The 14,841-nt window shown below is 38.6% G+C and overlaps 1 protein-coding gene across 2 annotated transcripts in view; it reads right to left on the bottom strand.

Moving 5' to 3' along the window:
• ZNF385D (zinc finger protein 385D) overlaps nt 1–14,582 on the bottom strand; it is a 1,003,837-nt gene extending 989,255 nt beyond the window's left edge. Inside the window, exon 1 of one of the 2 annotated variants that reach the window (XM_043968167.1) lies at nt 13,971–14,582. In XM_043968167.1, the coding sequence (XP_043824102.1) occupies nt 13,971–14,079 (109 nt within the window). In that variant the 5' untranslated portion in view covers nt 14,080–14,582. The remainder of the gene's footprint in view (nt 1–13,970) is intronic. The other variant, XM_043968168.1, reaches the window with a different exon arrangement.
• Between the last annotated feature and the right edge of the window lie 259 nt (nt 14,583–14,841).

Here is a 14,841-nt window from a genome sequence, read left to right as displayed (position 1 = left end):
TTAAGTTCATAGATGTATATTTTAAAAGCACCTAAGAAGACATATAGTTCAACCCTCTCATTTTACAGATTAAGAAACTGAAGTCAGAGAAATTATATTATTTAGGATCACAGATATAGCCTATCCAGTACAGCCTCCTTGTTTACAGATGATAATATTGAAATTATTGAGAAATCAACTGAGATTTGGAGGTAGGATTCAAACCCATGACTTTTGGCCCTCCAGGGCCAATTCTCCTTTCACATTTATGAATAAAAAAACCATGAACTGAATATTATAATTCCAGAGAAAAAAATTTAAAACTATGTTCAAGGGACAAAAATATCTGAGAGCATATTTCTTTACCAATGTAGTAGAAGCCAGAGGGAAAATCCAGAGTGGGTCAAAATTCACAATGTTTTAATAACTTGTAAAAAATTATTTCCTTTATTTTCGCCATTTATGAGATTTGATTTTTCATACAATATAAATTCATTTCCTATATATAATGCTATTGTATTATAAATTAAAAACAAAAAACAAAGGAGTTATTAAATACTGAAACTCCTTTGTGACTTTCAGCCCTCCCTGTATCATTTACTAGACGAAGATTCACAATCTACACAATTGCTGTAGAAAGTAAGGTTGATCTGTTATCAGACATTACCTAATGCATATAAACTGTCAATGACCACCTGATCATTAAGTTATACCCTATTGACAAAGGTGCTACATACCTTTGAAAATCTACTGGGTTAACAATTTATGACAGTGTTTCAGGAACTAAAGACACTTCAGCTCATCGACTTATGCTATATAATTTGTAGAACAGATTTTTTCCACTAAGATATCTCCCTACTAAACTTATTCTGTCAGAACAAAATACCTTTGTCATCATCCCTAGAAAGCAATGCCAATCCATTCCCCCAAATCTCTGATTTCCAGCAAGTTTGTAGATTTAGTTCTTTTTAAATGTGTATACAAACACATACGAGAAAAGCAGCCATTTCTATCATTTGGCACAAAAATGTGACAATTCTGAGTCCCAAAACATCATTTGAGTCATTGCCTCCCAGTCTCTCAAAGGATCTATTTCCCCATAGCACCAAAAAAGTATCCTATAAAAGTGACAAAAGTCTAATTCCCAGTAATTTATCATAATCATATTTTGGCATGGTCTTTTTATTGACATCTCGATATGGGATGACTGCCAAGATTCAGTGTTGGCTTTTTTTTTAATTCAGTGACTTAGCAATAGAAGACAGTCTTAAAAATTCTTTTTAAAGGGAACACCTGATGTCATTCTGTGGTCTGTTCCCAGTAGGGAAGCTGTAAAGCAGGTTGTGCAGGCATATGTTGTCTCACTGTGTGTCCCTCTGCTCAAATCAAGCTGCTAAATGTTGTAAACAAAGGAAGGCTTTCTTCTGATATTTTGTCACTTCTTTTTCTTTGAAGTAGTTCATGGAGTAAAATGGAATCAATTCAAATCTCATGAGTTTTGGATAATCAGGTTAATCATTCTACTGGCATATTTCTGTTTTAAAGAGACTGGAAATTAAGAGTTTTCTCCTATCGTTTCGTTATAGTCTCTCTCCCAAGGTTGTTTGCTATGATCATCCTAAAATAAACCTTTATGATTCTAACACATAAAATATGGCATGAAAACATCCCATTTGATTTTCAAGAAAGGGGAAGAAATAGGGTAGGTCCGTTACTGCTCAAACAACACTTGTTAAAGACCCATCTCGAATACATTTGGGAAAGTAGTTAAGTGGTCAGGTTTCCAATTATCATGGGGATGTGAAGAAAGATATTCAACAAAAAAACACAGACTTTCCAGTGTAGTTAATGGACAAGATGATTCACTGTTCTAAAATGGCGAGATAAAATAGAAAGCCAATGCCTGAGACAACAAATAGAATACAAAGACTAGAAACTCATACTGCCCAGGAAAAGCAAGTGTTTTCCCATAATTCAGAACATAATATGCTGTAATAAAATTTAGGGAGATCCCACTTTAGAGCACAGACCTCACCTAATATAGACAGAAACATGTATAGCTCCATGACAATCTAGGATTCTAATCCTGGAAAGAATTCATTACAGTCTTCTTTTATTATAAATAGCAGTCATGAGAACTTTCCTAAGGTATAATAGAAAGCTATATAAAATAACTAGGGATATAAAGAGAATTTAGACAATGTAAAAACAAAAAATAATCAATATAATTTATTTATAAAACAAATATAATAATTGGAAAGACCACCCACATCTTTGAATATATATATATATATATACATATATATATATTTGCTAAGCTATAATGATGTTACCTATGGGTAGTGTTTTATAGTGGTTTTTTTCTTTTCTTTTCTTTCTTTTTGTTTGTTTGTTTTGGTTTTTTGTGGGCCAATGAGAGTTAAGTAATTTGCCCAGGGTCACACAGCTAGTAAGTGTCTGAGGCCAAATTTTAATTCAGGTCCTCCTGAATCCAGGGCTGGTGCTTTATACACTGTGCCACCTAGCTGCCCCTACTTTATAGTTTTCAAAGTGCTTTCACATAGTGGGTCTCCCACAGTGCCTGGCTCATAGTAGACACTTAGTAAATTCTTGTGGATTGATTGATACCCTGTTATCATCACCAATATAGCTGACATTTTCATATTATTTTGTTTTGCATTTTGCATATGTTATCTTATTTGACCTTCACAAAAAACCTTATGAGACAGATGCTGCTAATATTATCATCTTTCCAGATAAGGAAAGTAAGGCTCAGATGGCTGAGGCCATACACTTAGTAAACATATTAGTTAGAATTCAAACCCAAGCCCCAAACTTCATCAGCTACATCATCCTCACAGATTTCCCATGAGTAAGGCAGGGGTTGGAGGGGAGGTTTACACTGAAAAGAAGACTGGATATAGAGCCAGAGGGGCTGTTTCCTAAAGGACCCTCTGATGCATTCTAATGATGAGGTGTTGGACAGGTCACTCAACCTCCTTGGGCCTCAGTTTTCCCACCTTTAAAATTAGGAGCTTAGCCTAGTTGACCTCTGAGGTCCTTTTTACCTCTAGATATATGATCTTCTGACCCCTAGGTGAATTACAAGCTCCCTAGGGCTCTGTTTCCCCACTTGTAAAATTAAAAGGTGTAAGAAAATAATTATTAATAATGGATTTGGGGGGACCCAGAGACCTCCCCACACACACTCAGGAACTCTGGATGGTTTCTCAGAACCAGCCCAGAGACAACAGAAATGGAAATCAAACTCTGAGTAGAGGGTCTGTCTTTGATTAGACCTTGAGCTCAGCACAGTACAGCTCATTTTGATATGGAACATCCTCAGGTCCCATAAACCAACAGAATTGAATGATGCTAGCCAAGCTTACGCTCTTTTTCCCTGGGTGAACCAGCCACTAATTCTCTCTCCTGCCCCCTGGCTGGACTTTTCTCTATCTTGGTAGTGGAGGACTTCTGAACTCTGCTTAGAACAATGTTCTCGTTCTCTCTCTCTCTCTCTCTCTCTCTCTCTCTCTCTCTCTCTCTCTCTCTCTCTCTCTCTCTCTCTTTCTCTCTCTCTCTCATTCTCTCTGGTGCTGGGGACTTTCAGATTGCCTTAAATTCAGTCAACTCTTTACTAACATTTAATATGATTTAATAAATGTTTGCTGCTAAAATTGGTGCAATAGTCTCTAATTTGCAAGTAGCAATATATTAGAATAACTTAGAAACAGGCTTCCCCTCAATATTTTCAAAGGACACAAAGGTTAATCTATTTGCCCTCTGAGGTCCCTTCCAGCTTTAGAACTCTGATCCTAATTCCATCTTGCAAATGAGGAAACTACATTTCTCTGAAGATGAAGGATTTGCCCAGGTTCTCACAGTTGGTGATCAGCAGATCCAGTGTTAGAACATGATCATGTATCCTAGTGAATTTTCTTTTTGAACATTCCATGCACAGATAACTAGGTTACCATGCAGTATCTTCCTAAGTCATTTTCACATTTCAGTCTTTCGACTTTTTTTTTTGTAGGGCAATTGGGGTTAAATGACTTGCCCAGGGTCACACAGCTAGTAAGTGTCAAATGTCTGAGGCTGGATTTGAACTCATGTCCTCCTGAATCCAAGGCTGTTGCTTTATCCACTGTGCCACGTAGCTTCCCCCACATTTCAGTCTTATTAAAATTACCTACCCACCTCTCGCATCTTCCCTCTCCTACAAATAGGGGAAATTGGAGAGAAGATGAGAAGATGAGAAGTAGCAGTTCATAAAGAACTGAAGAATAGCGTCAGAATTCTTCTCTGCCATATACAAGCTCTATGACTGGTTAAATCACACAACTTGGCGGATCCCCCAGGAAGCTCTCAAGTCTCTAAATAGTAGAGCAAGTGATGATCTGTGTTGGTAAAGGCCACTTCCTCATGGGAAGTTCCTTTTGCTGATGAAGTCATGTGTCTATCATAAAAAAAAAAAACAAGATCCTTGATGCTCTCATATCAACATTGTACCTCTCTTTTTTTTCCTTCCTATTCTACCACTGTGCCTTATATTTATACCCCTTTATTGGAAGAATAAGAATTCAAAAATTAAGCTGTTTTCCACTGTTTCTCTTCCAAATAAACTGTCCCCATGAATGAATTTAATGCAAAAATGATTCTATTAATCAAACTATTAATATATCTGGGATCATTATCCAAGTTTTATGATTCTACTTTTTCATTTTCAGGCTAAAGTATCCCAACTGCAGAGTTCTGAATCTTTCCTGAAGTCAACGTTTTTTACTTTTCATCATGGCTCTTCCCTGCCCCTTTCTGTACCTTCTGAATGTGTAGAATCATAAAATCATACTTTCCATATAGAGGCAGAAGAGACCTCAGAGGTCATTAAGCCCAATCCATTCAATTTACAGATGAGGAAGTTGAGGCACAGAAAGGTTAGATGGTTTGTCCAGGGTCCCACAGATAATGAGGTTCTGAAGTGACATTTGAACCCCTCTTCTTGATTCCAAACCCAGTCTTCTCTCCATTGTACCATACTGTCTTGCTCTGCTCTTAGCTTGAAACTGAGAAGGAAATTTTAAAAGAAAAAAAAAACCTTCCCTAACTTCTGAAAACACTTTACATTTCCCCAAGAGCATCATTTATGATGTAACATTGATGTGCATTTTGTGGAGGGAGAGATGAGGACAAACTGAACATTAGCCTTACTTTACAGTTCTTGACAAATGGAAAGTCGCCCCACCAGGTTTATAAAGAATTTACAAACTCAACATATTGACCAAGGAAAAGGAGAACAAGCTGACAAAACCAGAGAAACCCCAAAGCCAGATTTTAAAAATACATTTTCCAAAGGATATGCCAAGGTTTCTTTCAAAAGATCAGAACTTCAAGCAACTAGAACTCTAACCAGAATTTTTCCCTTCTCTGGACCTTCTCCTACTAAAGATGCTAAAGGCAAGAAACCAATTTGCTATCAATCATTCATTTAGGAAGTCCCAAAGGGCACGTTGAACTCAGTACACATTCAGCCCAATTTTCTACCTCTACAACTCAGTTTCTACCTTCTGTACTGAGTGTTGAAATACAAGATAATGGCCTTAAGGAGGGGCAAGGCCCTCAATTATCAATGAAAGGTCCATTGTATTCACTGTGTTATTAAGACCCCAAAATAGAGTTTTAGAATTTCAATAACAAGGTTTGAAATTTTCAAAAATTCCAAAACTTCAGTTAAGAGGGAATTTAATTAAATTTAATCAAAATGACTTAAAATTATTTCATTAATATAATTAATTTTAAAAGACATTCCTTGAGCTTGTCAGTTAACAGTTGTTTCCCAGAACTGGATTATCTTTTTTCATACTATTATGCATTTCTTACTGTATAATTTCCAAATATTGAATAATGGAAAAATCACCAAGCTTAAAATAAGAAAACATTCCTTCTATTCTCAGCCTCTACTACTAGTTATCTGCATAATCATACACAATTCACTTCCTCTATCTGGGGCTCAGTTCCAAATAGATGAGATTAACAGGTTGGATTAGATAAAGGCTAAATTTCCTTCTAGCTACAAAATAATTAATAACAAGGAGTGTGTACAATATCAGAGTTTTGAAACCTGAAGTCAAGAAGATCTGAGTTCAAATCCGACTTCTGATACTGGCTACATGACCCTAAGGAAGATACTTATAACTCAGTGTGCCTCACTTTCTCTAAGTGCAAAATGAGGATGGTGGACTAGCTGCCCTTTAAGGTCTCTTGCACCCCTAAATTTACAAGGTATAATACTTACCTACAAAAACCACTAGTTCTGAAGTCAGAGTTCCTGGGATCAATTCTGGCTTCTGATACTTACTACCTGTATATTCTTGAGCAAATCACTTTACCATCCTAGCTACAGTTTTCATATTTATACATCTACAAAATATGCAGATTGGATGTCCCCAATCCTATAGATAAAACATATTACATACATACACACACATACAAAACAAATTCAGACTTAAAATGGAAGGATCATAAATCTAGAGCTGGAATGAGGTCCTCTCAGACATTCTTGCCTAACTACCTCATCCTATAAATGTGGAAACAGTGAGCCAATGAGGTTATATACTTTGGCCAAGATCACACAGGTAGGAAACAGGAGCATCTTCCAAAAGTGCTAATTAGATAGATAGATAGACAGACAGATAGATAGAAATATATATATATATATATATATATGTATATATATACATTTTAAAATTGTTATTTTTATTTTATGGAATAAAACAAGCATTTTCATAATTTAGTACAATAAATAGATGATTACACATGAAACTGCAAATCTTCTATGCATAACTTGCTATTCCTTTAAAATGTACAACAAAATTATCATGTAAACGTCTTTTTTTTTCTTCCCAATCCCCCATCCTAGAGATGGCTACCATTAGACACAAATCGGTATATAGGTGTGTACACACCTATATACACACACACACATACACTCTCATATATATACATACATATATAGTATATATTGTATATATGTATTTGTATATGTATATGTAAAATTATACACACACTACTGTTTATCAGTTCTTTCTCTGGATAAAGATATTGTCTTTCTTCATGTGTCCTTAATAGTTAATTTGGGCATTTATAACAGTCAAAAATAACTTATTCGCTCAAAGTCATTCTTAAAACAAGGTTGTTGTTACTGTACACAATGTTCCCTTGTTTCTGCTCATTTTACTCTTTATTATTTTGTATGTCTTTCCATGTTTTTCTAATATCATAAAGCTCATTATTTCTTATAGCAAAATAGTATTTCATCACAATCATATATCACAACTTGTTCAACCATTCCCCAATTGATGGGCATCTCTGCAATTTCCAGTTCTTTGACACCACAAAGAGAGATGTTACAAACATGTTAGAACCTATAGGATCTTTTCCTTTTTCCCTAATTATCCTCAGTGATAGACCAAGTAGTGGTATTTCTGGGTCAAAAAGGGATAGGTAATCTAATAACTCTTTGGGCATAATTCCAGATTATATATACATATATACATACAGACATACATACATGTATACATATATACACATATATATTGTGTATATACATTTGTATATCATGCATTTATACACACATATAAGCCATGTGTATACATGCATGTACATGTGTATGACTATATAGAAGCTGTGTATGCATGCATATTATATGTACATGTGTGTGTATATATATATGTGTGTGTGTGTATACATTTGAAAAACAAACAACTAAAAGAAGGTTTAACTTATATACCATAAAGATAAAAGGGGACGATTTTATCCTTAACAGCAAATTTTTAATGCTACTGTAATTTTATTATTCTCCACGCTTATTTTTCAAAGTATAAATATGGATGATAAAACTAAAGCAATCCATCCTTCCTATGAATTCTACATCTGCTTTTCCAAGTTTCTGAAGTGGATATACAACTGCTCGCTTGATTTTTTCCATGAATTTTTATTTAGTCAAACCCTTATTCTGAGAGCTCTTGTTGGGAAATTCAGTACAATAATCCATCTTGATTTCCAAGCTCTTGAGTTATTTTAAATTACAGATGCTTACCCAATACTAGTTTAATAGCAACTGCAATGTCTAGATGGGCCAAGATATAGACAAGATGTGAAATCCTGTTTCAAAGATTCAATTTTCTTATTCCATCAAGCAGGACCAGATGAGATGGGGCTTCACCTAAATAGTTCTACCTATTCTAACTTGGAATTTAAACATATGTAAAGTAATAGGCAAAACAACTGATGTTCCATTAAGAAAGGGGCACTAATTGTGTCTTCATAGAGACAGTAAGCCATGTTTAAAACTTAATCACCAGAAAACAGTTTGTGGTCTGACCAGTTTTAAGTTTATAAATCAATCAACTGGTACTTATTAAAATGTTCCTATGAAGTGCTAGGCACTATGCTAGGTTCCAGGGATATGAAGGAAAAAATGCTATCTATGATGTGTAAAGTATTACAAGAGATACAAGAGAATGTCCCTGTCCTCATGAAGCTTATAGACTATTAAAAAGTAATCATCAACATAGATACAAAATAGAGTATGCCAACGAAGCACATTAGATTATTACATAACAGAGTGCTATTCCAACCACATTGTGTACTATGAAAACAAAACTTCTAGGCAGGTTGCTATTACAATGTTGTGGGTCATTAATAAGTGCCCATGTGTTTAGGAATGGATCTCTGCCAGTGGGAAAATATTTAAAGAAAATAATTCAGCCATATCAAGGAAAAAGATGAAGATTTATGTTCTATTTTAAAAGGGCAAGTTGAAACAGCACATAGAATCAACCCCCCAAAGAAAAAGAAAACAAAGGCAATAACTCTCAGTCTATTGGGATTTTAAGATACAGTTTTGTGTCAAGGCCCTAATGAGCTGCTTATGAAAATAAGAGAGCAAATGGTAAAATGTCTAACTTCTCAAAGAGCTCCGATTTGTAAAAGCTTCTCCCCATCTCCCCCACCATCTGTGATATAAAGAGCAACAGACTTACCCAAATCTCATTTGAAAATACTACTTATGTGCAGACAAGCACAATATCAGAAATGCTATTATTTCTAAAAGAATCCTAATTTTTATTTTATGTAGAGATAAACATGCTCCAGCTGCCTTTGTATTATGCTTAATTTAGAAATTCTAAGCTATATGTACATATTTGTATGTATATGTATATATGTTTATGTATGTGTATTAAACTAATGGTGGTTTATAACTTGTGGAAATATGTAACATTTTAAAAATCCAAAGTTTTACGCAGTAGTTGGGAAATTGGGTATCACAATAAGTGAAGGCAGTACTTTTAGTTACCCACGTGCAATATTAAAATGTGTGTATGTATGTATATGTATGTGTATAGGTATATATATATTCTTATATGTTATATTTGTATATAGATGGAAATTATTATTACATACATATGCATAGAAAGATAGATAGATAGATAGATAGATAGATAGATAGATAGATAGATAGATAGATAGATAGATAGATAGATGTACATATATATGTATACATGCCAAGCAATGTAGCAGGTTAATTAAATTTTAGGTAGAAAACCACCTCCAATTAGACTCGAATCATCATGCTGGAGATGTCACTGTGAACAAACATTATTCTTCCTTTCACAGCACACATTCTTTATTACTGAACTTTTGATTCACCTTGTAAATAGCAAAACACAGCAGGGGGAGTAATTGTTTTGAAAATACTGTGGAAATAAAAAAGGAAGCAAGAAAGCAAACTAAGAGTAGCTCTTAATGGAAATCTTGCATCCCACTAAGCAATGAGCATTAATTATAACCTGGCTGAAGTGGGCAAAGTCCACACCAATTGTTTGAGCTACCACAGCATGCAAATCTGTTGCATAGATTTTAGATCATAATTCATATGTCACAAACAATACCACACGGTGCAATAATATGGCATGAACAATAGAAATTATTTTTACACTTTTTGGAGATACTCAGGGGCAACTAGGTGGATAAAGTGCTGGACTAGAGTCAAGGAAACTCTTCTTTCCGAGTTCAAATCCAGTCTCAGACACTTACAAGGTGTGTGACCCTGAGCAAGTCATTTAACCCTGATTGCCTCAGTTTACTCATCTGTAAATTGAGCTGGAGAAGGAAGCAGCCAATCATTCCAGTGTCTTTTCCAAGAAAACTCCAAATGGGCTTCACAAAGAATCAGACACAACTGAACAACAAGAAGATACATAAACTCTACCAAGACATATCATCACATATAGCTGGATGACTGAACAATAAAAAGCGAATAATTAGTCATCTCTTTCCATAATGTTATAGGGATTACCTGATTTGATCCTCAAGAGAAACATATAAGGCATCTGCTATATGTCTTCTCTGTGCTAGGCACTGTGGTAAATTCTGGGGATAAGAAGAAAGGCAAAAAAAAAAAAATAGTTCCTGCTTTCAAGGAGCTCATATCCTAATGGGGGAAGGCAACATGTAAATATTTTATGTCTGTACAAGATATATGCAGATGGCAAGAAATCTCAGAGGAGAAGGCACTAGCAGGTGGGGAACATGGGACAGTCCTCTTACAGAAGACAGGATTTGAGCTGATATTTAAAGGAGTGCAGGGAACCTAAGAAAGAGTTGTGAGGTAGAACATTTTAGTCCCATCTTACCATATAAAGAGACTGAGGCAGTTGCACCAATTATACCAGCTAGCGAGTGCCTAAGCCAGGACTAAAATCCATGTCTCCCACCTTTATCGCAATGTGCTTGAGTTCAAAGATATTCATTACCAGAAGATGAAGTTAAAGATAGCAGATCTTTGGGTCAGGATGATGTAGCTTTGAACCCTGATGTTGACACATGCTGACTGTGAGGCCATAGGCAAGGCACATAAATTTTCAATGTCCCACACAACTATGACTTAGAACAGATGGTGGAGGAAATTTCTTCACTGGTGAAATCACAATTTTCAGAACAATATAAATTAAAAATATGTGTCATACTTTTTTTCATTCAATCCTGATGATTCCCAATCAAAATTACTACCATTTTCAATATCAGGAAATCCCCAGAGAAAGATCCCTCAATGATGTGCTTCTTATGCCAGCCTTTCAAGGCTGTGAATTCCTCATTCCTAACATCACTTTCCAAGAAGGTCCCAATTTAATGCCTCCTTTCGGTTTGCTGGTGATACTAGTTCTTAAATGCTATGTCAGTTGAGCGAAGTCTGGGATGCCTTATTAAGCCGGAGGACCAGCTCACCTAAGTTCAAAAACCAGAAGATTAAATCACCAAGTGATAAATTCTCTCAGCCCCCACAGATCATCATAGTTATATATTAAAAGGTGTGGAGGTTGCAATATTCATCTGTATAGTCAGTCAACAAACATTCGTTAAGTATTTACTATGGAGGAAAGTATCCAAACCACAAATTCATAGATATTGCAAACATTGAAATGAAAAAAAAAATCCAACAATATACATCCAGTCAAGCAGCACACCCATCCCTCCAAATCAAACTTTCAGAGTAAGTAAGCTCCCTGAGGACAAGGATTTGGTTTTGTTTCTTTGTCTCCAACACCTACAATAGTGCCTAGCACATAGTAGGTGATTAGTAAATACTTGTTGAACAGAGTGTTCAAGGTAGTTTCTAAACCACATCTAGAACCACACACCCTCTACTGATACTATTTTAAGAAATCTAGATTTGCTATAAGCAGCCTAAAGACCTTGGTTGCTCTAGAATGCTCTTTTTCGCCATCTCTGCTTCCAAACTTCCCTGGATTCTTTCAAATTGCAGCTAAAATCCCATCGTCTACAGGAAAAGTTTTGCCTAGCTCCTTTAATTCTACTGTCTTCGTTTTGTTTTCACTATTTATACCATAGAAGGCCTGTCTGTACATATGTTTACATGTTGTCTCTTGCATTTGTGGTGAGTAAAATTAAATGGGATCGCCTATTATTGTGCCAGGTTTGGGGAATTTAGCTGGGGTTTATTATATATTTGTTGCTTAGACATTATGCTTGGCCCCTAGCACAGGGCCTGGCACATAGTAGGCACGTCATAAAAACTGACTGACTGACCGGGTTCAAAGGAAGTGACTGGCTACTACTAATGATGCACTCCTGAGAAATTTGCTCAATCTTCTCAGACCTGCAATAAGTACTTAGGTCAGGTATTCTTAACCTGGATTTCACAGACACTCAAGGAATTTAGTGGACAGATTTTGGTGGGGCGGGGATGGGGATGAAATTGGATGAGGGAAAAACAATTACATCTTTCAATATAATCAATTTCCCTTGCAATCCTATATATTTTATTTTATGAATTTATGAATATTATACTGAGAAAGGGTCTGTAGGCTTCATCTGACTGCCAAAGGATACCATATTACCAAAAAAAAAAAAGAGAGATTAAGAAATTATGCTCTAAGACATAAAGGGTTTGGGATTTGCTTGTATTTGTATTACCCATGCTTAGGGAATCACAGTTCCACATTTACATTCAGGTTAAGGTTAATTCCAGTTAAGAGTTAGAACAATTGAACTAAACAATACAGTACAAAAGATGGCATGAAAACCAAAGGGAGATAAACCCTCCTTTAGAATTATAAGAGAAAGCACAAAGAAATGTGTAGCAATTTGATAGTTGGACAGTTGACCCAGCATCACACGGCTAAGTGAACAAGGTAGCCAGTTACCCCCAGCAGAACTCAATATACGGGGAGAACAATGTCTTAATAAAGGAATTCTGGTGTGGAGGATGCAGTGTATGTATGTATGTGTATATATGTATATATACACATACATACACATACACATATACACACACAGGGGTCAATAAAGGATTAAGTGATTGTTCCAACTGAAGGTTTCTCTTCATGCAGAGCACGTGAAAGCTTTCCCAAATCAGTCTTGCTGCTTAGAATCAGAGGGTCAAAAACCCCAGGCAATCAGAAATTCCCAATTAACCAAATGAAATCTCAAACATTAACCCAGACATAAACACAGTCATTTCCAAGTTCTGGCTCCAAGGACACGCATGTGAGCCTGGCCAGTCTGGATGCCTGTTCAAACGGTAAAAGTGAAGCCGCATTTCCTTATGAAGAGAAGGGGAAATCATTTGCAACTCTAGTACCAGTTAGAAAGCACTTTCAAATCACTCCTTGAGAAGCAAGGTGTCAAAAAGCCAGCAGCGCAACCTGGTGGGTTTAGCTGAAAGTAATTAAGAATCATGTGGAGAGAAAGCTGCCGTTTTGGTTCCTCCCTGGACCCAAGCAATCACCTGCTGGTCCTTTCACTGCCCCTGCCCCTAGGGCAAAAGCCCTAGGAAGGACAATTGACTTTTTTTTTCCTTGAGAGAGAGAGAGGGAGAGGAGAGATAGAGACAGACAGACAGAGACAGAGACTAAGACAGACACACACACACAGACACACAGAGAGAGACAGAGAGAGGCAGAGAGAGAGAGAGACAGACAGAGCGAGAGAGAGACAAAGACACACAGAGAGAGAGAGACAGAGAGAGCGCCAATGGGTTGTTCTGCCCTCAGTGCAACTTCACGGGGCTCCCGGGCTCCAAAGGGAAGCAAGGGGCGCAGGGACATGACTCCGTCAGAGCTGGACTGAAGCTGAGGCTACTGCCTTGCCAAAACGCCCCAACTCGGAGGGCACCCAACCTTCCCCTGTTGGCACTAGAGGAGCTGCCAAGACCAGCTCTTCATCCTCACCCATTAGGAGCTCCTTGCCCTCAGTGGTAACCACTCCAGCCCCCTGCCAGGCAGCCAGTCCTCCTCTCCTCCTCTTGGGGCAGCAGCGCCGGGTGATGCCCTCCACAGGAGTGGGCTCCAACAGACCAGCGCCCTGCACGCCCCCTCCACTAATGAGATGCTAGAGCGCATGTAAGGAGTCCGGGCTACAACCAGCCCCTCCACCCCGGGACCTCCCTCTCTTCCAGTCAACCAGCTTACCGTGACGGGGCTGGGGCGGCTTGGGGGCCCCCGGCAGCTTGTCCCGTCTGCTGCCCAGCGAGCCCTTCATCCTCCGAGATGCTGCTCCCCTGCCCCCTGGCCCCGCCATGAGGGAGCGGCGGCCGCCCGGTGCCCGCCCGGTGCCTGGGCACAAGCACACGCCCGCCCACTGGCTGGCTCACGGGCTGGGAGAAGGGTGAGAGCTCGGGTGGCAGAAGCGGGGGTGGCAGTCGGAGGGGTCGGTGGGTCAGGCGCAGGTCGCTCGTTTGCTCTCTCCCGGTGTCCCTCTTTCTGCTTCTCTGGCTCGCTCCCTCTCTCCCCGGCTGTTCTCGGGCAGGCGGGCTGCCGAGAAGTGGTCCAGCCAGCGGTCCCGCCTCTTCTTGGGCCGGCCGCCCCGCTTCTGTCACTCAGGCTCGGGCTGCCTCCCTGGCCGGCCGGGACCGGGTCTGGGGGGCGGTGCGCTCTCTCCCTGACTCGCGGCCACCTCCCCTGCGCTCAACTCCTGTGACCCTCACCGTTCGGGCGCCCCAAGTCAGGGGTTGGAATCAGGTGGCATCCAGGGCATCTCGCCTCCCCTGTCCTTGGCACCTTGGTGCCACGAGAAGAGAAGAACGAGTGGAGGCTGAAAGGGGAAGGGAGAGATGAAAAGCAGAGAGCCCACGAAGAAATCTCCTTAGACGGAGTGACTCAGGGGTGTCAGCGAGATGGGGGAAGGGGAGAGAAGATGTGTGCCAGCATCCAGACTAAGTATTAACGATGAGTCCCGATCTGTTTCATAGAGGACGCCCTGGCCCCTCACCACTCCCCAACTCGCCCTGCTTCGACTGCCTCGCCTTCTTACTTTTGCTTTAGTAGTTTATTTTCTGTAGAG

Source organism: Dromiciops gliroides, chromosome 5, assembly GCF_019393635.1.
Source record: "Dromiciops gliroides isolate mDroGli1 chromosome 5, mDroGli1.pri, whole genome shotgun sequence".
Taxonomy (NCBI): Eukaryota; Metazoa; Chordata; class Mammalia; order Microbiotheria; family Microbiotheriidae; genus Dromiciops; species Dromiciops gliroides.
The sequence above is the reverse complement of the archived record's forward strand: the minus strand, read 5'-3'. Positions and strand labels throughout refer to the sequence as shown.